General features: G+C 31.5%; 1 protein-coding gene across 2 annotated transcripts; it reads right to left on the bottom strand.

The window, feature by feature from the left end:
* Nucleotides 1-142: 142 nt before the first annotated feature.
* Nucleotides 143-27,094, bottom strand: LOC111001228 (zinc transporter 1). Of its 2 annotated transcripts, XM_022271028.2 has the most exons (10): nt 26,601-27,094; nt 26,127-26,308; nt 23,017-23,239; nt 18,759-19,007; nt 14,640-14,815; nt 12,924-13,036; nt 7,935-8,058; nt 6,737-6,829; nt 4,295-4,440; nt 143-2,967 (listed from the first exon to the last, which is right to left on the bottom strand). In XM_022271028.2, exons 2-10 carry the CDS (start codon nt 26,301-26,303, stop codon nt 2,922-2,924), a joined length of 1,347 nt encoding a protein of 448 aa, XP_022126720.1. In that variant the 5' UTR covers nt 26,304-26,308; nt 26,601-27,094; the 3' UTR covers nt 143-2,921. The 2 variants fall into 2 exon arrangements, with proteins under 2 accessions (XP_022126720.1, XP_022126721.1); XM_022271029.2 differs by lacking the exons at nt 143-2,967; nt 4,295-4,440 and adding an exon at nt 6,228-6,475.
* Between the last annotated feature and the right edge of the window lie 187 nt (nt 27,095-27,281).

Genomic DNA, 27,281 nt, shown 5'->3' with positions numbered 1-27,281 from the left:
GCAAATATTTTTGATTATTCTAAGATTTAATACATAAAGTTTTCAAGTAAATGGTAATATACAAAATATTGCAATTTATGAAAATATGTAAGAAAAAAAATCATATCTGTAACTATATAAAGGATAAGGAAATAAAATACTGTTTAATTCGTACATTTTTATTAACTGTGAAAATTTTCACAATTTCACTAACATTCGAACCATAACAACAGCACTTTGTCAATGTCTCAAACATACATACATTTGATTTTCAGTATTTTGCAAATTGTGTACAGCTTTATATCAAAAGAAAAGTCCGTATACACAAAAAATATCTTCCAACTTGTTATTTTAACCGCCATGATTTCGATACGTCGCAAAAAAAATTTTTTGCAAAATATTGAAACCCAAATATGACCGAACCCAAGCCGAGTCTACACACATATAAATTATGCATAATTGTATAAATAAAGTATAAAACTTGAAAAGCTTATTCTGGTATTTACCTATAACATATTTCACTATCATAACGTTTGATTTAACGATAAAGCGTTCAAGATCTTTACGAACGTTAGAAGGCGTTTACAAACCATTTAATGAATTTTTAGTAATTTTCTTATAATAAGACGATCACATTTTTTAAGTATAAAAAACAATTTTTGTTAATACATATTTCAATTTGTGACAATACAAAACTAATTTTTATTTAATTTTCACTTTAAATATTCAAGTAAAGAATGATGACATTTTGAATGTAACAAATATGTGTAACATTTCTAGTCTCTATTCGAGAATCTTCGTCAGCTTTTTTTTAAAAATATATCTTCGATATTATAAAGACAGTATGGTCGAAAAACCTTAGCCTGGTCGAAATATTTACGTTTGGTTAATACGAAGGTCTCCAAGTTATTATTTTTTGTCTAAATAATTTATCAACGATCCATTATTTTTGTAAAATAACACTACAAGATATAATTTAATTTTATATTGTCACAAATTATCTTAGATTACTTAACCTAAAAATGCACACTATATTTGGTGTGAACAATGCTTGGAACAATCTAAATAAAAATATAAAATACTATTCCTGTTTCATTTTAACAACATGTCTAGCAAATAAATATTTATATCACCTTTTTTAAACTAGTCTATTAATTTACCGCGTAGAAACAACGTTTATTTAGTGTTAATTTATTTTACAATTCTAATTTAGTACGGTTCTTGATCCGGTCAAATTAAATATTATTATATAAATGAAAGACAGGTTTATTGTACTGAATTTTTAACGAGAATGTTATATAGAACTTATATAGTATTATTATATAGACATACGTTAGCGCCCAGTCAGGGGTAAACTTTACATCAGCCATAGAGAATAGTCAATAGACTATCGCGAACAATAATCGAATAGCCAATAGAAAAGTAAGAAGGAAGTTTTAACTTAAGCGCTCTGTGGGCGTATTAAAAAGTATGGAAGCGCGTTTCCATTTCATACCTGTTACTCATATTGACGTATGTGAATACTTTAAGGTATTTATGTCAAGTATTCTTAACTGTTACATTTTCCGTTTTGTTCCAAATATATACGAAGCGTTGCTCAATGACTATTCGATTAATGTTCGTATTACCACAAATTGGCCAAATTGAAAATACTTTATCTTCAAGTATTCAATATTAATTTAGATAATAAAATCAATAGGTTAATGAACATGATATATAACTACAATGCTTGTACTTATATTGAAACTGTGCATATGAATGGAAATATTCTAATATATCAACCCTGGTATACTTATATGCCTAATTTACCTTTAAATAGAAATCAAAGAAATGCTGGCAACACATTTCAAGAGACTCAACGCAACAATTTACCACAAAAATTGTAACAAAATGTCGTTGACATATTATCATAGATTTGTCTAGTTGTAAATATTTTGGATAGCCTTCTAATCCAAAACATAAGAATCTATGCAAAACAAATAAATCAACAAAATGTTTGTAATTCTTATATGAAGAAATACTAACGAAATTACTGCCGAAAACTTCCCTAATACTATCAACCGATTTTTTGAACTGACAACTTTAAACTGATCGAAGAATAATATTGATGTTTTATGGTTAATATAAAAAAAAATCAAGGGATATTTATATGTAAGACGAAGCATTTTTAAAACACTCAAGCAGGTTTTACATGAATTTCATTAAAGCTAAAATTATCAATGAAACAAATGAGGCACTGGCAATTGTCAAACTTAATATTTAACAGCTCCAGAATTTAAATGATGAAATCATATTTTATTCTTCGATTAGTCGATATAAATTCCGTATCTTCCGTGGCAACAACTTGGGGTATATATATTTAATTTGAAACGCTTATTTCTAAGAACACATTCCTATTGTTTATTTGGTAGCATATTTAACAATACTGACACGTTTTGGTAGTGTGCGTTATAGTAAAATCATATTTTAAAGATGATTTTTGATATACAATAAAAAAAAATCTAAATAAATATAGGCTGTATATATATATAACTTTATTGTACGTCTATGGTTAATTTAAAACCTACAAATCTTTTTCATATTAATTATATAATTGAATTTAATAATAGTTCCAATTATGCTCACCGAGCGCTGCTTTTTTTTTAATTTTTTCTTTGATAACTTTGTTGTAATTTAATAAATATAGGCACAGGTTTTAAGTACGCCAAAAGTTTTGTTGACCAAATAATTTAGCAATTTTTTTTGTTATAATTCAAGTCTATAAAGATAAAAGTTTGTTTGAATGTGCTCCAATAAGTCATCTTTAAAATATGAATACTTGAATTCCCTAAAATTTGAAAAACAAAATCCAGCAAAAAATTAACTTCCAAACATTATATATAATTTGTAACACAACTAATGTGTATTGGGGAGAAGCTGGTTGTGTGTTAGGAGGCCGTCTGTCACACTGCGAGTCGGTTCTCTCCCATAGGAGATGGCAAAAGGGACCTGAAGCAATGAAAGTAGTTAAATTAAGGCTATTATTTCGGATAATTTACATTTAAATATAAATTATATATTTATTTCCACCATCTTATTCATTTCTAAATATGTCTGTGCCCTTGGCAAACGGTGCCTCCAAATCCCGCCATCTGCACTGTGTCCTTCTCTGTGCAACTTCTGTTTCCTAAATCTGGTCTATCTGTCGCCGTAAAGTAGTTAAATCAGAGAGTATATTGAATCTCTAGACAGTTAATTAAATATTGATATTCAATCAAGTCGCTGAAGTTCCGTCAGATAAGTGACTGAACGAAACGTTTGACGAGTTTCCTACACATAAAACAAATTTTATCTTTATTGTTTTCCTCTTATGTTCATTTGTGGACACCAGTTAAGTACTATGTTGCTCCACTTTTCTGTTTCTCTTGTTATATGCCTGTCCATTTACAATTAACCACTGACAACTGAGAAGGTAATATTTCATTTTCTATATTTACTTGTTTCAAAACATACGTTATACTCCTACGCGTACGCCTAAACAGGCATACTATACTCTCTATATTCAATTCCAAAAACAGATACATATAGAGGGTGGACAAAAAGTCGTGGATCAAACGAAACTAGGGGTTAGATGGGGTCATCAGCTTAAACCCTGCAGACTTATACAAATTTATTTTGCGTTTTTATAAGAAAATTGAGTTTTTTTACTAATTCTTATTAAAAATTCTAAAAAATCCACATGCTGTAACTTTTTCATAATAACCTCAAGATACTACTGGTACTGGTGGTATGGTACTGACGAGATCTTGCGTTTCACATATTTTTGTTGTTTATAGGGTGTATTGAAGACAAAATTAAGTTGTTGTGTTGTGTGTTGTTGATGTAAAATTTTCGATTGTAAAATAACTTAAAAAAAAAATACTCTACCGAACCCTGTATTACAAGTTTTTGCGAATTTAATAGGGATTCTGAAATATTACGCATGGCCATGGGCGGCTCTTATTTCTTTCTAGAACGAAAAAAACAAAACAACGATTCGGACCTATGGAATATCTACTAATGACCAGTTGTGTGTGAATCGGACTAGATTCAAACTTCGTCGTTACTATAAAATAGTCTTGGTTTATCATGTATAAGACGTCATTTACAATTTCACAAAATTTATTAAGACATATTTGCACGCCATTGTGACTAGATACGATTCACGTTATAAAATGTGCGAACAAAATCATAATACCAATAATAATACAAATAATAATATGCACCGACATACCCTCGTTTTTCTATCGTAATTATGCTAACATTTCTTTACTTTATTGATATAATTTAGTCTTACCCGCATTCTAAGGCATCTAAATTCCTTGTAGTCGGATTTGCCTGATTCCCTGTACCTAGATTCGAGTTCAGGGACTCCGTTCGGGATCCCATATTCCTCTGCCGGCACATGTACGGAGTGACGGTCGGCGATGGTGTACTTTGTTTCTGGAAGCATCCAAGTATTTGCTTATTTACCAAGATCATATAACAATCACAGAAAAGTGAAAGCTTAACTAAACTATTTACTAGTTGACTCAAATTTTTACGACTTCAAACATTTACAAAAGGAAAAATATTAAAAGTTGTACCCAATTCGGCTGTGTTATTTGATGGTGTGAAAGTGAGGGACTGATCCCGATGCAGGCAATATGAATATTAAGGATATTCCGATTTTTATACTCCAATATATTACGTGATAAAAGAAACTTGTTCGAACGTCTATTTTTTGAAATTAGTACACAGGTAAAGTGTAACTATGTAATATAATTTGTTTCTTTCACACAGGTTGTGTCTACGATATGACGAAAAGAGTCAAAGAGAGTTTTCATTTGTTCTATATAAAGACAAAACTTATTAACAAAACAAAACATACATTTTGAAGTCTACAATTTATTTTGAACTGTAATCTACGTTTCCTATTTTAACTACAGAAGCAACAAAAAATAGTAAATCTAACTAAATACTTATTACGAAACCAACTATATTCTTCCAATTCAAACCTAATCAACTGGAGCGCCGATTATAATGGTCAATTGTCACGGGATCCACTTAAAATGGCGTATTATCATTATATTAGTCCACGTTATCATCAAAAATGGTTCTTTAAACTTTCATCAAAAAAAAAATATATTTAAGACTAAAAAAAATCTTGTAATTTAATTTTGATCTTAATATGTGTAAATACTCGTGAAGAAACAACAGATTGTCTTAAACCAAAAAACATTTACCTACAAGTTACTTATTACGATACGTTTCTGTGTGTTAAGGATTTCATACACATAAGCGCATGACATTATTCATAATTAAACAAACATATACACTTTTAAATGCGTCATTAAAAAGAAAAACAAAAGCAAATCATAATTTACATATCTAAATTAGTTGGCATAACGTGTGTAAATGACCTTTGATGTTATGAAACTGTAATAACTAAATTGACGGAGTCTTTTCTACGAAAATATTTCAATATTCATTCGATGTCATCGTTTCTTACGTCATCAAGCCAATCAAATATGATAAATAAATTAAAATCGTTGACAAATTTATAGCCTAGCAACACTGCTGTTTAACAGACTTAATACTCTGTGTTAATTAGCTACATTTTTATCTGTGACTATGTTAGATTAGTATTGGCAAATGTTTACATTTGGATTACATACAATTAAATCATGTTTAATCTCTGGCGGGGAGTGTCGCTTGTATACAACGCAGGTACTTTCTAACTGTATCCACGTATATATAGGTTTTTTTTTTTAATAATTATATAATATTTTAAAAATACAATTGCCGCGTTTTGTTTAGCCCTTACGGTAAGTTTGAGAAATAGTAATTGTATTATATTACGGCACCGCCAGAGGTGTGGTTTAGTGCATTTAACTTCTTAACGAGAGCGTACACTAACCCCTCAAAATCTAGGTATATAACGCGGAACCAATATGAACACGTCAGATTGGTTTGGCGTTATAGGAAACGTGTTGTATGACTATACTTGCATAACCCCATATAACGCGTTATGCACAAATGTTTCTTTTTGAATTGAATCTTAAAAAAACTATATTCTGAAATATAAATGCGTACAAATCATTATAAATGACACAAAAATAATGTGTGAAATACCGCGCTATATGAAAATGCGTTAAAACAGTACCGTGTTATAAGGGGATTTACTAAATTGGTATTATTAGAGCTGTCTGAAAGATTTTTAATGACATAAAAAAAATAATAAAACTAGGTAAAGTTCATTGCAAATATTTTACTATTTTTAACACATACATGTATATTTGGCACATTATATCTATTCATGATCACAATTGGCAACAGTTAAACTATTTAACAACAGGAGTACAAATACTATGCGATACAAAAATAAAGTTATATTGTCTAAAAATAATTTATAAAATCTTCTAAACGGCAACTCGGTGCGACGAATGCGTCTCCATGAAAAATATTACCGAACCCTTATTGTTTCTAAACTGTAAAACTGTAATTGAAAAGAAAAGCAAAATTTTCGACCTATTCATAATAAACCTAAAAATAATGCGCGTCGTAGCGCACGCATTTTCTACGGGCGTATACGTATACGTTAATTATAGATAAATATATACAAGCTTAGGAATTCAAACAGAACAATTGGCAAAGATGAGAGAATAGAAAGGATTAATAAAATAGAAAAACATATTAAGGGAAAATAAGATATAATTAGCGTTTATAGAGAAGATTCAGAGAGAAATAAATTCAATACCTGTTGGTTGGGGCCACAGCAAGTAGCGTTATGGCACGAGTCGTTCGCCGGGCAATGTAACGCACATGGAGCCTCTGCTGACGAGCTGATCATCTGCAAAAATTATTACAGTACATAAGTAATATAATCCATTAAGGGCCTGTTTCACAATGTCCGGATAAGTTCCAAATAAGCTATTTATTACTTATTGGTAGGATAAATAGTATTTTTGCGTTTCACGACTGTCAGATAGTGTTATACGTCATGAAATGCGAAGTATCTTATTGGGAACTTTTATCTTACAAATAATTTATGTGTTGCATAGCTATTTGGCACTTTAACCATACATTGTGAAACAGGCCCTTAGTCACGTAACTAACATATCCCCTTTATGCATAAAAATGAACTGTTTTACACCGCACTCATGTCTTTTATAATCACAGCATAACAACAATAAGATTGAAAGAGACTAAAGGCTAACAGTGATTTAGTTTTTACGTATAATAAAAACACCATTTACATCACAATAACACACAACAGTATAAAGTTTTTTTTAAACCTAGCGAAACAACCTTTAGGCTCTAGGTCTAGGCCTCAGGTTTCTCTGTCTGTTTGATGATCATTTGTCAATCTAATAGGCCAGTATTTCAGCTTCCTGTGACACTTGTCGTCGACTTTTTAGGACGAAGTCAAGCCGGTTTCCTAACGATGTATTCCTTCACCGTTCGAGCAAATGTGAAATGCAAACATAGAAAGAAAGTCCATTGGTGCACAGCCGGCGAACCTACCTTAGGAATGATAGTCAAACGCTAAAGCTACTAGGCCATTACTAATACAATACCGAACTAAAAAGTACATTAAACTAAACATATGTAAAAAAATATCAAAGGAAACGGCTAGTCACTAGTATTGCAAAAGTATGCGATTTTTACGTAAAATTTAGTTTTATCTGTTCCGCTATCAGACGATATTAAATACTATGCAAAGCAAGCACTTTTTTGTATGTAAATTATATTAGTTCGAACTGTCATTATCGAATTGAGACAAATCCGTTAAAACTACTATGATATTCTTACGTTAAATTAGGATAACTATTTAGGTATGTCATTTATAGTATACGATGGTCTATAGATAAAAAATAATAGGGTAAAATTAATCGAACAATTATATATGTATCTTAAAATTTAGCAATGAGTGGGGCATGGGGGACATTAATTACCTCATTTCCATCTAAGGGTAACTCCACAAACTCAGGCTGTATCGTTGTAGAATGAATTCCTTCGTTGTGGAAGAATTCCTTCACCTTTTCAGCTATCTTCATGTACTCTGATAAGTTTCTACATCTGTTGAAGTAATACGTAAATAAACATTCTATTTATATACGAACTGGTTTGTTAAAAATATAAAACATAAGACGTTTTTCATGTAAGCCTTTGACTTAAAATAATGTTTTGTCCCGTGTATTTATTATATACGAGTGATAACATATAATATCGCTCGACATGTATTAAGAATTTATTTTATGTATATTACGACACTCTAGGTATGTAAATAGAATACGTACAAAATAAAAAAACAGACATTGGCAATCCCCTACTTACCTGTATCAAAGAGTGACCAATGAAACAATTGAAAACTTATTTAAAGCTATAATCTAAAAGTTGTGGAGGTTCAGCCAACTCCTTTGGGAAAAATGCCTGAGTGTACAGATAGACATATAGAACCGAGTACAGACAACAACACAATGCAAATCTCAAACATAATTATTCTATGAATATTATTAGCTGAGTGAGAGGTTAAATAAATCTCTTACAATAAATTATTGATTCGGTTTAAATTAATTGTAAACTATGCATTCATCACTTGATATTGATTAAATATAATAAGCGTAAGAAACTTCTACATTCAATATAATAGTATATTTTAGGACCAATCAAGTTTCCCAACCTAGCTCTAGTAGGTAGGAACTCCCAGAATCGTGCCCAATTAAATATTTTCGGGACTTCAAAGAATGAAATAATTTTACGCCAGAACCCAATAATTAATACACAATCTCAGATTGAAAACAGAAGTTTTCAATCTGAGATTATGGATGGTGAACCGTGGTAGTCTTATGAAGACAATCCATTTTTGGCGACGGATAGAAAGCAACCTCTTCGCTCTTTACACTTATATTTGATAACCAATATAAACAAAATAGAGTAAATAAAGCCGTACAAATAATATTAAAATAGGATAAATAAAAAATAGGATTGGAGCTTTAGTCTGCTAGACTAAACTTAAACGAATTGGATAGATCAGTTTTTTTTACCTTTGATCCGGTGTGACCTTTTTGTTCTTTTGGTTTATTCTGATTTCTGACAATAATAGTGTATCAAGATTATGTGTGTGTTTGTGTCTAATACATCGCGGTAATATATTATATAATAAATACAATAAACTTCCCAGACAAATACACTTACAATTCTAAGCAATGTTATAAGCAGCAACTAAAACACAATTTTAATCTATTAAACATATAATTGGACTAAAAGGAATTAAAAATATAACCGTGATTATAAACTAATTAGAAATGTACATACAAAAGTTAAGATAACTCGACTTGAAATCTGGGCCACGTATAATGAGAACACATTTTATATGCAAAATGCAAATTTAACATGCTACAGCCTCTTGTACACACTTCATTTGGGAGATGTTTGTTTTTGAGATTTTTTGAATTTCCCGATCCAATTATTTTGTTATTTGGGTAGATTTTAATCCCATCAAAACCTCATTGGTCACAAAGATGTTTTTAAATTATTCGATTAAATAAAAAAGATATTTTTACTGGATTATAAAATATCTATTATTTTTTAATATAGGTCCAGTACTTTTTGAAACATTTCGTAACATACAGATATAGATATGCAATGTATGGACTAGTTTGTGATTATTATAATCATCATTTCTTTAAATTAATAATGCAGTGCCTCAAACGCCATTATCATTTGCAATTTCTCATCATTTCCAGCATTTATAAAAAGACTTGGTTCACTGACACGAGACAAAGACTTCTGGATATCTGCCAAGTGGAAATTCATTTCGAAAAATTTCTCAAATCAAGATTATCTCGATACAAAACTATATGACTGTGCGGAAACGCATTGCAATATTATTTTTGTATTTAGCTTGATATAGCAAAGTAGTGACTTAGTTTTTAATATTATTTGAGCTTATGTCTTCAATGCTATTAAATTTATAGAATGCGACAATAAGTAATTTTTTTATGGTAAACAATTACACGCATTTTTATAGATTTATGAAAGGTTTCTGTTAATAAAATCAAAATATCATAAATTTATCATTTTCATTTTTACATTATTTTATTTATTTTTACATACATTAAATTTATCATGTTCATCATACAAGGATGAAAATGGCAGGAAGCGCCAGAAAAAACCTTAGACAAAGCACCATGTCGTTGTTTAGAATCAATGAAATCACGGCATCCAAAAAAAACTAGCCAAAATTCATGAGCACTTACTAAAACCTATTTACACATATTGACAAAATCCCGCGTTTTTTACATCATAACTAGTCAAGTGCAAATACTATAATGTATATGTAAATGTAAATATAATTCGTTTTAAGAAGCTTATTTTTTTCTAAATATACTGCGACGCGGGACCATAAGCTATAGCTATAGATATATACTAAAATTTCAAAGAGGAAACATTTGTATGTATGTAACGAAATGGTTTAAAAGGTACTGGAGCGATATTAAAAAATTCTTTCATCGTTTGTATAAATAATTATACATATTTTCTTAAGAAATTTCCTCACATATATATTATCTTTCTATACCTATTCTATATTCATAGAAGAGTGTCCGTCCGTCGCACCACCCCTGGGCTCTTATAGCAGTGAGTAACGTATATAAGAAGCCTATTATTATTATATATATATTATTATATATTACTTACATTTTAGTTCTGCGAGTCTTTGTTAGGACTTAGTAGTTTACTTCTACACGAACAGTTTGACAAGGTCAGCTTTAATTACGCTTTAAACACCATAACTAATTAGTTCATTAACTTAATGAACTAATTTGTCAACTATACTATCAATTCGTTCTGGTTTTGAATAAGTCAAAATACGAATGATCGATGTAGTGTTTATTAAATAAAGCGATCAAGAACACTGCTAACAAAGGCCCATCACGCTAAATAACTATAGGGCAACAACCTACAACTATTTACCTATTTGACAGAGCTCGTTCAGTTATGTTATGTTGCTGTTAAAAAGCGTAAAAAGTCTCGAGACGGACCCATGACGACATTTTTTGCATACAAATATTTTTATCGTTGCCAGCCTTATAAGAATTGATATGCTCTTTTCTTGTAGGAAGAATCCAATTTGGTTTGGCTTCAGCGAGTTTCTCACTTCAGCGGTTTATCGTAGTGGTGCGATAAAACTGACTTGCGTACGTACTTAAAAAAAGTATTTACTTTGTACTTATGATCTTCAAAATGTTTATAATATTTATGTACTTTAGAAATTTCGGGATAACTAAAAGTCAAATATCATCATTATCAATCAAATATTTTATCTGAAGTAATAGTCGAAGTGTGGTAATTTTGCGAATGAATAATGTTTAAAGGAAACACTTTTTTACCGGATTGAATACATAGTTTCGATCCGGTAAAAAGGCTATGTTAATAAAAGATAATACTGTGAATATTGTTGACAGGTTCAAATAGCCATAGTTTGCAGACATCAGTAGACATCCAAAAGCTATAAAAATGTCATACACATAATTTTGCCCATGTTTAGGAAATGTATTATGCTATCATTATTTGTCTCTTTACTAGTTTGGCAGAACATCACCGATAAGAATATGATAATGATAAGCCGTATGCGCTTTTTCTACTATTTCACCTAGACTAGATGCAAAATGTTAAATCTTATTTAGATTCTTTGACAGAATCTTATTTAGATTCTTTTGTCTTTGTTGAATTTTTTAATACTTAAAACTTTTTGATTTTTGTGGTCGAACTTTGCGAGCACTTAATGAAAACAAATGTGGTTATTAAAAAGTTTAAAGAAGCATCTGAGGTTTTATTAGGGAAACAGCAAGAAATTTGAAATACAATTTTCTAACTACATACAAAAGTTAATAAGCCCGAATCTGAGTTGTAGAAATGACTGTTGATATCTCCACCTTATAGTCACGTCGATAAAAATTGAAATATAATAGAATTTATAACCATTGATTAAATCAATAGATACAATCTGAATTTTATTTTTAAAATTGGAAATCCTAAAAAAATTGATTAACTTGGCACTTGTATCGATTGTGTATGATAATGAATGATGCAATCGTTTACTTGATAATTTTCAAAAGTCTGCTTTTGAAATTGTTTGTCAAAATGTTTGATGCGTGAAGGTTTTTTGTCGACACCTCAACTGGAATAAACACATCAACGATTTAAAAGCTAAAACTAATTCCTTTTTCCAAAAAAACACACTGAGAAAATTTTGAGACAAAGAAAACGGTTTACTTTTAAGGGTAACACGAAATAGAAAATTTTTGTTAGAAGGTAGCATATACACAGCGTACCGCATTTGTAGAAGATTTAAGAAGACTGAAGAATACTTTATAGAATTTTTATTTCTATATATAACTTTACCAAAACACCTTTCTGACAAAATTATTACCAAAAGTAATTTAGATTCATAAATTAGATAAGGCAAGTTTTTTATTGTTAGCGTCGCAACCTCTTTACCCTAATTATGTTTTAGTTGTAAACTCATCTTTTAAACCATTTGTCAGTTGTTACACAGCATTCAACAAAAAGTTTTAATCAAACATCTTCAAAATACCGCCACCGAACTTAATTCAAGTTATTCAATTTTTTTATTGGACGTAGTTCACGGTGAGACATTTATAATCTAGTTTCTTTTTAGTTGTCTTTACTTGTTACTTATTTTGTTAGTTTTGTTATTGTTTAAATTATATTTTGGGGGTGTTTTGCGTATCTACAAGAAAGAGCCTTCCTACCATAACATACTCTTTAATACCACTGGTTTACATAATATATTATATTAGGATTGTATGAAAGAGATCACTTACTAGCTAAGTTACATTTTATTAATTCGTACACAAACATGAACAATACAATTCCGTCCTATTATAATAAGAGTATAGAATATACAAACAACTGACCTTATATGCGCACTGGCAATAATCCTATCTCCAGCCAATTGCCACACGTGAAATTCATGTACCGCCAACACACCGTCCACTTCGTCCAACAGACGCCTTTGTATTGCGTCCACCTGCACAAACATTTAAATGTGTACTAGCGGATCCGACAGACGTTGTCCTGTCTACACGTCTTTAATTTCAAAATTTCAATTTTTAATAAGCCATTTTTATTAAACATTATTTAAAATTTGACACTGCGATGGTAGCGCCGTCTGTCGGATCCAATGTAAAACATTCCAAAATCAATCAATCAACAACTAATAAATTGAAAATTAATTAAAAAAACATTGTCCAGCGGACAAAATTGTGAATCTAAACCATTCCCAGATCCCCTTGAACACACACAAAAAATTTCGTCTAAATCGGTCCAGTCGTTTAGGAGGAGTTCAGTCACATACACACGCACACAAGAAATATATATATTAAGATTTGATACGCCTCATGAGTAAACTTAATTTTAATATATTCAAATGGGGTGCGAGATGGTAAGAAAGGAATGGAAAAAATCGACAAAACGTACAGTACGCTAGGGTAGAAACCTCTTAGCGCTGCATATACAGTTTATAACATTCATGGTATACATATTCTCTGCTGCTTTGGAACATGAAGGCATTGATAATGACATAGTATCTTGTAATACAATTTACGTACGTACGTTTACGTGATATTAATATATGTATTTATTATAAAAATATTGTTTCGTAACGTTCATAAAAATCAGCCTTATCACGTATATAATTTCCTTTAAAAGATGAATTCAAATTCAGATTCTTGATCTCTATCAAAAAATCTTTTCCATTCACTGAAATTTTGTAAACATTTTTTAAGCAGATACCATCTTTGGCTGTCTTATATGCAAAAGTTTCAGGGGGTTACTGTATAATACGAAATAGAAAAACAAAAAAATATATACAGAAGGATATATATAGGTACGCAGCGTACCGCATATTTTAAATTTACCATAACACCTTTCTGACAAAACAATTACCAAAATTGTGGCATCTGGTTATCTGAATCTTTTTACATGAAGCAAGCCCAAAGGCATTGTCGGAAAAAAACAGACGAAATGTCCGGACACTCGCGCAATATGTCTTGTCTTATCGCAAACCAAACGAACTTTATCACTAAAACTATTGTTTGGCTAACCGCACACGTGTGTATAAATTTGATTGCACGATTTGGTACAAATCTAGAAATAGGTCATCGAAATAAACGATTTCCATCGGTTTCTGCCTCTCTCGTGATGGCCACCTGATTTTTCCTTCTGGGTTACTTACTTAGGTTAACCACAACCAGTTCTCTAAGTTCTCATCACCTCCGCGCATTGTAATATGATATAATTCGATGTTTCATTCTTTAGGATAAGTTGGCGTTCATTTAAGTGAATCTAAATTGACATTTACTGCCAGTTCTGGTGAAAAATACACAAAAAATCCTTTGTAGGTACGACTACTATTGCCACGCAATTAGTTTAGACAGATAGATGATATATAAAGCCACAACTATTACGACATGAGATCTTGCAATGAAAAGAATAAACTCCATCAGCAGTAGGTATGGTGAAGTAGAAATACGCAATCATATTTAAGGTTTTTAAATGACCTACAATGTTATACAATTATTTAAATCCATTTCTGTATTGTGATGGAAATCTTTTTAATAAATAAATCTTACCTGTATATGTGTAGGTACAGTTTGTAGCAAAATAAGTGCGGACTCCCGCAATAGTGGCCACACTGAGGTAAGTATTAAAATAACTAATACTATACTAAGGGCTGGGTCAATGTAGAATCGGTAGTCCCATTCAGTCAACCATACAACTAATGCCGATATAACCACTATTATTGAGCCTGAAACAAAATTACACGTTGAATTGAACACACAGTCGATTTGAAAACAATTCGATTTTGGAATGTGATGAAAGATTTTGGAACGGGATAAAAGATTACGGGAATTAAAGCCTTAGTTACGTAGAGGCGTCGTAGGGGGGGGGGGGGAGTGGGGATAGGGCTCCGCTGTGACCTGCCTCTACCTATTCGCAAGCTGAAGGCATCCGTCAGGTTTTAGTGGGTAGGGTTCTAAATATTAAGTTTTGTATTTGGCATATACATTTGTATCCAATGACGTCTCAGGCCTAAACATATTATCGAAAAACATTGTTATTCTCAATCTGATGCTATTTATAATTCCGGACTAGATGTAAATCGTGCACATTATAATTCAGTTCACAAAAACTTGCAAGTAGAACAGAATACGTAAATATTTTTACACCCACTGAAAGTCATTTTAAATTTCTATTCCAAATTAAAAAATAATTTGTTTGTCCCTGGTTTATAAATACTGTTCGTTCTAGTTTTAGTTCGGAATATAAATACATCTCCCCGTGTTTACAAGTCCCGCTATATAAGATATAACTAAGACTGATACAGGATTATATTTTTTAAACTGAGGTCAAATAAACTCATCACAGTCATCAATTGTTGTGAAAGAATAAGAGCCATAGTTTATTTATATACACGAATATACAACATACAAAGATTTCAAAGTAGATAAAACCGTAAATAATTAATAATATAGTACATTTTTTTATAGAACAGGGGGCAAACGGGCAGGAGGCTCACCTGATGTTAAGTGATACCGCCGCCCATGGACACTCAATGGCAGACAGCTGACGAGTACGCTGCTGGCATTTTAATGATTGCAAGGCTATATAGCAAACTGTTCTTTTTATAGAAAATTGTAAACAGTTTAACTAACAAGCTACTTCTGACTAGACTATATCGGTATCGAACTGATAAGTGTTTGAAATGATTCCCGATATCACATCAGTTAAACGATAGGAAGAAAGTGGAGCAAGGTTAAAATTGCTCGCATTTTGTATATTCCAGAATTAATGTCAATAACACAGTTATCGAACCGCCCAAGGTTATAAAGAGAGTTTATTTTTCACACACATTCATATTCCAATCAGACACAACAAAATATTGAAGAAATAATATTTTTTCGAACCAACTAAGTCACTTAAACCAGCCGATAATAGATGCGGACGCGATGCTTATAATGGACAATAATTTTATAGAGGGTCAAAATTTGTGCGGTTGTAGGATGTAATGAATAAAATAAGCCTCAGGTTTCTGTAACTGTTTCGTGAGCATATGTCAATCTATTAGGCAGGTAGGTGATCAGCCTCCTGTGCCTGACACGTGCCATTGACTTTTCGGGTCTGGTTTCCTCACGATGTTTTCCTGCACCGTTCTTGGGAATGTTAAGAGCACCTAGTAAGAAAGTCCATTGGTGCACGAATCGAACCTACGACCTCAGAGATGAGAGTCGCACGCTCAAGCCACTAGGCCAACACTGTGGGTGTTATAGGCCCCACAAAATCCCAAAAATTAAAAGACATAGTGGCAGGCAGATCTGTGTGCAGCGCCATCTGCCGGACTGATTTGGGAATCTAAACCATCCAGGGCACCACACAAGCACATACAAAAAAATCATTCAAATTGGTCCAGCTGTTTAAGAGGAATGCCATACACAAGTACAGTAGAATTATATAAAGATAAAAACAAGTTCTCAGACGTGCTATCTTTCTATCTGTATACACAAACACTGCATGGAAATCACTGCTGTTTTTGACAATATGTATAATGATTCATGATTCAGGATGATTAGTACTAATTAGTAAAATAAAAAATAAATAAACTAAATGAAAGGATTTTCTGAATACAATTCAACAGATTTCTTTTACTGCGAAGGGCGGTCCAATAATATATTTAGATAGTTCTGACCCTGCAGGTGATGACAGTTTATTATCTGTTTAGAGCGTTAGAGCGCCTTGTGATAAAAAATACATCCAATTTTTCATATCAAATGGACTTATCTATGGATAATTAGCGTGGCGTATAACTGGGTAGGTCTCTCTCTGGTCTCTATCTGATGGAATACTAATACTTTTAGGGGCAAAGAGTATCATGAAATAGGTCAATAGAACAGACACAAAAATGTATCAGCTACTCTAATGGTTTATAATAAAAAAGGATTACTTTTCAAAACCAAAATAATTTTTATCACATAGGTAAAATGTACATAATTATGAACATAAAAAATATGCATATTAAATGCTCCTAATTTTACATTTACTTGTTTATTTAACATTTTGATAAAGTTAAAAAAAACATGGAAATAGTCAAGTTATTGTTCAATCAAATATATTCCTTTTTTTCAACAGTATATACTTCCGAGTAAAGTATGTATATTTGGGAAGCAAAGACTTCTTAAAGAAAGTTATATAATATAAAATAAACTATAAGTTCATTTGTAATACATATATACTAAAGAATTAACAGTAAAGTTTACCAAACAGAAAAATACATTCAAAAGACCAATCTCAGTCTTATTGAAATATAATTACTTGATTTTGCGGATAAAATCGCATGAATGCACCGGAAGCAATCATTTTAGAATTATCCTGAGAAATCGGACATTAGGCATTCTCACGAATGAATTTAAGAACCTCAATTGATAAATTCACTTTTAAAAGGTATTTTTTTAACTGCACTATTAGGTGATTTTTTATATTTATTTATCCACACTTCGTTACCTTAAAAAATATACATACAAAAAAGCAGGTTAGGTTAGGTTAGCTAACAAGCGATTTGTTCCAGGCAACCCTAATATGGAACAATAAAAAGGGAACACACACACACACACGGTAAAAAAAGAAGTGCATAAATAATGAATAAACAAAATAAAATTTAACACTACCTATAATTAAAATAAAGTAAAATCTGAAGAAAAAAAATATAAAAATGGCTAATTTAAAGTAAACATATTTAAGAGAAATACACATACAGTCCATAGAGCTATCTATGTCTTACCTATATACAACCTTCAGCGAGAAAGGCAGAATTCTACAAGAATCTATTAACCGGAAATAAATGTATCTAACCTTCGTAGTAATATTGTAACGCAACTCGAACATTTTAGCTCAATGGCCTTTATAAATAGACTATGAATAATGAGCTAACTTATAATATATGTAATTGTTTAATTTAATGACAATTAACATGTGAAAATCTGGACGTTTGCTTACAAGCATGGTACGTCTTAGAGCGACGCCATCTTGCGAAGACGCGTTTTGTCGGGTTGTTGAATTTAGCAACGATTAATTTGTTAAATGAATACGAACAGAACTGAAAATAAGAAATATATGTTCCGAAGCCACTAATCACCCGAAATGGTTTTTAAAGTCAAATAGTATTTATCGTTTTGGTCTGGCGTTCCAGATATTATTTTTTTACTAAAACGAATTTAACATATAAGATAAGGATGTCAATATAAATATTGTACTCTTTGATATGCGTTTGATATCAAAAAAGTTATCTCTAACAGACTCATATCTTGTTACCAAGTATTGCCTCGTGGAAGAGAAATTCTAATCCGTACTTCAACAGTCCGAAGGCGGTGGTGTGAATTAATCGGCCGTCATGCATTGGTCAATGCCCTTAGCGTTCTCAGAATCACGGGAACACAAAACAAAAGAAATGCGTACAAAACGCAGCTCTTGTGTTATTTTTGTACATAACTATTTATGTACAAATACAAATTAGGATGGACATAACTATCGGTACTGCGGTTTCGCCCACGTTAAGTTGATCGAAGCCTTTATTAATTGGCTATTTAGTCAAATATCAACGTTATCACTTTTCATAATAAATTTTTTTTATCTATATATGTCTATCTATGATAATGGCAAGATCACTTTGGATATATTTTATCTGAGGCTTTACTTACCTAATGCATCGGAGAGCACGTGTAAAAACACTCCCTTCATATTTAAGTGCCCTGGGTCTGTACTTTTTGGCGCTTGCTTCTTCGGTAGCTTGTCAACTTTGGGTGGTACCATTTCGTCAGTCTCTTCATTATCTGTGGTCGCATGCCCAAGGGCCATGTCCGCATTGCTATTTACTAACTCTGTGAGGTGTCTGACATTCGATGGAGGTGGAACTCCGCCGTGTGTGTGGCCATGACTGCTGCCGTGTTCTGTAAAAGTAAAGTTTTATTCGTACTAACAGGAACTATGTTAACACTACTTAGAAACTACACAATGAAGTTTTAAATACGTTTTGTCTTATTAGTAGAATCTAGTTCTGTTATGTATTATTGACGTGACAACTAATAAATCGATGGCTAAAACGTAAGCTGCACGCATGACAAAGCATGAATCATTGTCCCATTACGCTCATTGTACGCTAGCGCCGCATCTATCTATCTCCCACTCGATTAACCTATGCGTACGAGGATTCGCATTCCTTTGTATCCATACAAAAACTGATTATTATAAAAACAATTCAATTTGATTCATAAAAGTATGCAATCTTATCATCAATTATTTGTTATGACGTTGTGACGTCAAACTATAGTAATCCGACTCTACAGACAATCATTTTTTTTAAGAATTTCAGATATGACGGGTAAAAAAGTTTTTATCAATATATCACAAATTATATTCAACCATGCACCAAGCATTTCTTTTATGTTAACTATAATAGGATGGTACTTTTTTAAGTTTTTCCTGCTACGACTATTACAACAATGTATTTTTTTTTAATAAAATAAAATTGCAATTAATGAAAGTTAAAAATTTATAAATTATTCAATCAACTATAACTATAATTAATAAAGTCAATATAGAAAGGACGAAGGGAGAATGGGGCGCCCTATAAAAGGCAGGTAGAAGATAAGCGTTAGAAGGAAGAGAATGGAGAAAGAAAGCCATGCATAGAGATATATGGTAAAAGCTGTAGGAGACATGTGCCCTGTGAAGGGGTTCAGATAAAAGGGACTAAAACTAGTATAACGAATATACTAATAACTGTGTATATTGTTAATATTTGTAAAGATTTAAACGGGCTTTAAACAGTTAATTCTGTAGTAACACAAGACACTTTGTATAGTTAGACGTGTACAAAAACACTTTTAAACCTAATACTGTTTCTTCCAGGAATATTTTGGTCTGTTGACCTCGGATGGAAACCTTTTTGTTTATGTTAAATCGAACCGAATAAGCAGTCTGACCGTTAGCTGTTTTATTTTATTTTGAATTTATTTGAACATTTCTCACAGCAGAAACCAAGATTAATTATTGAAATTGCGGAACATGGGACAAAATTATTTAACTAGAAATACTACCAGAAGTGTTTCAGACCATTAATGTATAATTAAGCAAGAATAACTGCTACTTATTATTTTAAAAGTCCTAGCTACAGCAGGTAGTTTCAAGCCATAAATAATACTTATACACATCATACCTTCCAAAATTTGTAAGCACATTAAACTTACGTACGTACGTATAAGGAGTGTATCAAAACACTTCTCAACAGTTGATTAGAATACGATAATGGCCTACATTTATAAATATTCAATGCGGAAATAAATAAAAGGCTCCAATCGGCCGACTTGTTCGCATTGATAGTAAGCTCTGTTATCAACGGGTTATTGTGCTATTTCCAAACGTTAATTTCAATACGGGGACAATAAACAAAGCCGGCATCTATTGTTTGGCAAACACCTATTGTATGTCACCTTGACAATTGAAAATAGCTAAATTAAATAATTGGACATGCCTTTGAATAAGCGAGCGAGTTGTGAAAATCTACTGTTCCATTCCTTTTTTAAAATCATGTTTAATGATTAGAATTTTAGTTCAGTTCAATGTCGTCCTTATTGCTTCGTGTCAAGGTTTATTTAACAATGAATACAAATTCCAACGTTGCTTTGACGGTCATGGTAATCATTAGACCCCATTGATACATTCAGTTTACATATTAATTTTCTGTAATGTTTTTATCTCTAAAAATCAGCTGATAGGTCGGGTGAATGATCCCGAATATGTCTTGGCACTGAGCATGGCATTTATTACCACTTTAATATAAAGTTTCGTAGGAATCTCTTTTATAATTTATATTACTCATACCGATAAAGAATATAATATTTCTGTTTAAAACTTAACACTGACGATACTATCATTTACGTGGTTACACCGAATCTTGATAGTGAAATCTATATGCGCGGGCGGCCTAATCGCCTTAGTTTTAGCTACGTGGACACTTTCTCTTAGCATTAATCAGGATTTTATGTATCATGTCATTTATCAGCAATATATAATCTGTTGTACGTGAATGGTTATTATAGAGTTCCCATAAGCGACAAGCACGCATGGTGCATATCATGAAATTTTATAACGCAAGAGAGGTATGTCAGGACTAGCGTTGCCATACGTCCCGTATGTCCCGAGACGTAATTTTTGCTAGTTTAAACTGTCTCGGCGGGACTGTCTCTGTCCCGTATTCGCACCATTTTCCGTTTTGTTTATTATTAAATTAAATCCTTAATAATTAAAATTGAATAATGTGTGCATTAACGGCTAACGGAATCGAATTACTTAACGTTTTTAGTATGCCTAACTCAAACCCTTTCTCATTCCTAATAAGTGGACTCCCACACATTCCCAATAAGTGGACTGATGAGAGAAATATATAATGAGTTTCTAAATATGTACAGTTATAATTGAATTGAATTTTATAAATATGTATGTTAGAACTAAAAAAAATTGTTTGCTCCTCGGAAGAATTAACCCTAAAAAATATCTCCATATAATTTTGTTTTTAAATGCCCCGGTACAAAACGAATATCTCGTATTTTTAGAAGCATTTGCCTCTTATAGGCCGAAAAAAAATCTGGCAACCCTAGCCGTAGCAAGTGTATCTCCGGGAAAAAGACTTTAAAATATAGATGGATTATTTAAAACAACCCCCTAACCCAGAAACCGTATTCCGGCTTTATAATTAACTAACTGTCTGTGCTTGAAATTCGTTTACTTGTTTGATATTTCGTCATGTGCTTAAAAACTATATAAAATTCCGTTTAATTTGGTTGATTTCTGTTTGCGCTTTCAAAGTTGTTTACAATATACCACATTCAAACCTAACAAATATGCACTATTTGTTTTTAAATTTATCATATTTACAGTTAAATATAATTAAGATGATATTTGCAAAGGTCCCACAATTATGATTCGGCAAACAAATACTACGAATCAATATGTGTAGGCATTTCCCACAATCTCCGTACATGTTATTAACCAAAGTTGATATTATCATAACAATTCTGGCGTGTTATACTTTGAATATTACAATAATATAAACTTTACAGGGCACATTAATTTATGACATAAAGAAACATTTGTTTAAACAGAGATGAATTCAAGAAAAACGTTCACTTATAGAAATCAAGGTAAATAAGAAAATCTATCTGGTGTTTTAGTTATTGTAATGAAAATTCATCGAAAGCTGCAAAGCATATTTAACAAATTAGATTCAAATGAAAATGATGTATCTATATTATTACGCTGATTATAAATAGTTGTAATCATCAAAAATGTTAAGAGAAAAATACAAAATTTAATCTCTAGCAGATTATATCGTGTTACTTATGTGAATTAAAAAAAAAAGCTTTCGGCAAAAATTCAAAAGCAAAGTTGGCCTAGTGGGTTCAGCGTGCGACTCTTATCCTCAGTGTTGACGATCTCAGGATCGTAGGTTTGATACCCAACTGTACCAATGGACTTTCTTTCAATGTGCGATTTTAACATTCGCTCCAACGGCGACCAAAAAAAGTCGATGCTATATCTACCCTACTATATCTAGCCTCTTAGATTGACAAATTATGAAACAAACAAAAATCTGAGGCAATCATTCTTTTTAACAATCAATCCGAGAAATACATATAAAACCCGAACTAAAAATACGTTTCTGACACATATACCTAGTCAATTAGGTTTTCTTTCTTGTCTTTTGTTCAAGGTTTGATTTCAGTTTTTTTTTTTTATCTATTAATACTTGTTTTCTGTTTCAATTATTTTGTTTATCAATTTACTCTGTTTTGCCTTTCTGTATTCTATGTTATTATATGGATATGTGTTAGCTGCAAGATAACAAATAAATAGCACCTTAGTATCGACTAGAAATGTTACCAATAGTACAATACATACCATGAAACAGGAATAGTCCAACAATATTCAAAACCAGCCCCAACGTTCCCACAGCGACCAATAGTTTCGCATTGTGTATCGTCTCAATATTGATAAACCTCTGAACTGCCTCCACTGTGATGCTGAAACACAGTGCCACAAGGAAGACTGCATTAACTAAGGCACCGAGCACTTCAGCGCGCGCCCATCCGAACGTGTTCTTTGACCATTTCTTCGGTGACATCTGTTGGTGATTATAAGTTGATATATTTGGCCTATTTCTATAATAATATAATAATAAGTCTTTATTCATTTCTTTATTCTTTATTATTTCATTCTAGATGGCTTACTACCGACAATATTTCATAAGTTTCTAACTCTTGGATTTTGGTAAAGCCTTTGATAACGTCGTTCAAATTGAAAGGGAAGTTAATCCAAACAAATCTTAATTTTTTTTTAAGAACAAACGGGCATCAGGCTTATCTGATGTTAAGTGATACCGCCTATGGACACTCGCATTGCCAAAAGGCTCGCAAGTGCGTTGCCGGCCTGTTAAGAATTAGTACGCTCTTTCTAGAAGGACCCTAACTCGAATTGGTTCGGAAATACTTCTGTGGGCAACTGGTTCCACATAGCTGCGGAGCGCGGCAAACCTGCTTTAAAAACGCTCAGTTGTGGAACGACGGACGTCCGATAACGAAAATCTGCAGGCTCGGTCTAATAAGGCCGAACAATAAATCTAAACCGCTGGTAAATGTAGTAGAAGATGCAGAGAGACCCGACATCCTTTAAATACTTTTAAATAAGGCTAAAATATAAACAAATATAGGTATAGAATATGTAGGTATGTACTAATTTTCCTATAAGAATTGCAATCCCGTACATTGCGTTCTTGACCCAGACAGTAAGAGGAAAATACCGGTATAAAAACTATACCACACATTTTTACACATTGACTCATTGTAGTTTACCGTGATGACGTCATTAGGCTGTCACGGTTGTGAAAAGCCCGATATCCGAGGTCTCAACTATTTTCATACTAATCCAAACATGGAAATGCGGAAATTAATCGACTGGAAATCTATTTCACACTAGACATACGGAAGTTGCATATAGATTTTCTTGCATGGTTTACCAGCAATCGAGACTCAATGGAAATGTGAAAATCGATCGTCATGGCCAAGAAATTTAAAAGAACTACATATTTGACAATTTTTGGAACTATTTTGATTTATACTATAGTACATACATTTTATGAAAACATGATTCTCGAAATTACTACATTGAAAACTTTTACAGTGTATCTAATCAGTAACAACACGCCAGAATTTCCTCTTTTGTTTCAAATTTTTTATACATGTACTAAGACATTATGGGTAATGGTAATTTAAGTCTCACCAAATTTACTAAAAGGGATCAATTTATTCTGTGGCACAAATGAATTAAATCTGAAATTAATTAATTTTTCCCACTCGGTTGCAGGGCTAGCATTTTCTATAAACAGTTGTTATTTATAGATTATGTCAGGTTCTAATTTGGTGCCCCATTGTAAGGGACCATCTATGGGCTCAAAGTTAAAAAATGCTTACTCAATATAGTAATAAGAAGAGAAGGAAATACTTGTAATTAATTGTTTTCAACACTTTACAGTAAAGTTGTACTGTAAATATAATTCTATTGATTAAGATGTTGAGAGCCGTCGGCTGATAAGAAGATAATTATGCTGTATTCACAACAACATAGGAAACACTACAGGTGTAAATACAATATAGCATAACAAGGGATGTACAATATGTCACAGGTTCCTGTAATAGCATCCAAGTCACGTGGAAAATATCGGACAATAATATTATTAATAACATTAAATTATGTAAAACATTAAAAGAATAAATTTATTGTTATGATTGTTCTCAGACAAACAGTAAAGATAAAGGGATTGAGTGTAGGTTAAATGAAATGGTTGTTATTAATTAACAGTTTGTTAAAACCATTCCTCCACAATTAGGTTTATCTGCATGTTATATGCTCTAACACCTGTTTTCAGGGGCACCTCAATAATACAGAAAATATGTCAAACTAATTAATTCTTTATCTTTAACAATAAATTAAATTAATTGTATATTAGGAATAGATGGTAAAGTAAAATCATATGGCTTGATGATTAGTTTGTAATTTATTTATTTTTAGCCTATATTATAATATTATGTTAGAATAAGCACTGGGCATTTACACACAGCTAATTTAGTCAAAAAAAGAGCTTTTTTTAAATAAACAAGCAATCATCAGCATATTATACATATTTATAATGAATAAAAGCTTATCAAAATAAAAACTGTTTCTCTGATACATCTTAACAGACAATATCAAGAATGCTGTAAGAATATTGTTTGTGAAAAAGCACTATAAATAAGTAAATATAACTTATCTTTGGCAAAAAAATATTAATATTAAATATAGTTAGAACTGTTGTTCATCTGAAGTATACCATGTAGATTATGATAAGCATTGTTTAGTATTTAGGTTGATGAGTACAATGTGTGTCTTAACTCTTATTGATAACAGTCTTAATAGTTATTGTCAGCACACTTTTTAGTTATAAAAATTGTGATTTTGGTCTGATTTATTTTTATGAAAATAAAATAATTAATGATAAAGAGTGACAATCTGTTAAATATTTATGTAATAAAACTTATACATAAAATAGGTTTATTTTTATACTCAATATAATGTTTTTCCAATTTTCTTGTGAGATTATAACACTAAAATGACTTATTGGGTTTGACAGGGAAAAACAGACAAAAATTTAAGCTTATTTATTATTAGGAATAGTTTAGTAGCTTTAAAATGTTTAAAATTATACTAAACTATTAAAGATACTTTTTAGCATGACTCACAGTCAGTCCCTTTGTCTTACTATCTTTCACAGATATCTGAAGGCACACAGGCTATTAAAAACTAGTCTACCAATAAACCAAACTATTATGTGAAACTCCTAACTACTTAACTAACTGTAAATCTTATTTGACAGTAAACCCATCAATTTTATTGATAGACTATGTAAAGTATTTCATCTAGATTCTAGAACATGTCAAATAAGACTTAGAATATATTCTAAAGTTCAAACCATTTACCTTTACTGAGAGAAAAGCAATGACAAGAGCCGCAACATCACTCAACATATGAAAGGAGTCTGCTACCAATGCCATGGAATTTGTAACATATCCAACAACTAACTCAACTATGAAAAAGCTTCCTGTTAGCCATAACATAGATAGTAAACGGCATTTCTTTCCTGTATACTTCCCCATTTTATCTGTATACAAAAAAAAGTGCATTAATATAACAAAATTAAACAGTGTAGAAATAATACAGCTTACCATATATTTAACAATAAATTAAAGCACTTGCACTTTAACCGTGAAAATGCTAGGCTACCCTAAATAGGTAGTATACTTATAGATAGTTTATAAGGCAAGTTGACAACAATACACTAATAAAATTGATTGCAGTAACAATTATCATAAATAACCAACATAAGAAGTAATTTATCTGTTTACAAGCAAATATACAAAAACATGGTACAAAATGATCAGGGTATTACTTACATTTTTTTTTAAATAGCTAACAATTTAAAATATTCAGTGTGTTCCCATGTGTGAACCAATGTCAACAACTTATTCAGTCCTGGTTATTGATTCAACGTCATTCCAAAAAAAACTTTAAGCACGGCCACTAACTAAATGTGTCATACTTGTGCAGTATTGTAATGTATTATTTAAGCTGTTTAAAAACCCACTTTTAAAACAATGGAAATTATCGTGAAAGCTGATTAAATTATTGATAATATTTTTACAAAAGTCAAATAGAATAGGCACACATGGTTATAAATTTTATAGCACAACGTTTGTACTTAATAAATTAACACTCTAATCAGGTTGGTTTATGCTTCGATGCTGATTTTTTTTTAATAATATGGATTCACTCAGAAGTACACAGTGTTAATCACGAGAAGTTGACAACTGACTAATTTTTAAGTTTCATTTTTCAACCTTCAAATAGATGGAACAGCAAAGTCGATCGGTGTCTATAAATTGGTTTGAAATTTGAATGTCAGATTTATATGAACTCTCTTGCATTTGATCACTTGACGTTTTGATTTATATGAACTCTCTTGCATTTGATCACAGATACAAAATTGCATGGTGACTTCCTGGAGCTCTTCTACTTCTTCTGCTTCTGTAGTTAATATTATACGGTTTAACGGGTATCGCTCCAAGAAAACAGCT

The sequence above is a fragment of the Pieris rapae genome, chromosome 17, assembly GCF_905147795.1.
Source record: "Pieris rapae chromosome 17, ilPieRapa1.1, whole genome shotgun sequence".
Taxonomy (NCBI): Eukaryota; Metazoa; Arthropoda; class Insecta; order Lepidoptera; family Pieridae; genus Pieris; species Pieris rapae.
Note: the sequence above shows the minus strand (reverse complement) of the source record. Positions and strands in the feature narration are given on the sequence as shown.

Excerpts from the sequence above, each read along its gene's own strand:
- LOC111001228 (XM_022271028.2), bottom strand. The coding sequence starts at position 26,303 with ATGGGGAAGTATACAGGAAAGAAATGCCGTTTACTATCTATGTTATGG. Across the intron at positions 13,037-14,639 it reads CTGTACCTACACATATACAG|GTGGACGCAATACAAAGGCG; the intron begins GTAAGATTTATT and ends ATGTTTGTGCAG. Across the intron at positions 4,441-6,736 it reads GCTGTGGCCCCAACCAACAG|AAACAAAGTACACCATCGCC; the intron begins GTATTGAATTTA and ends GGATGCTTCCAG.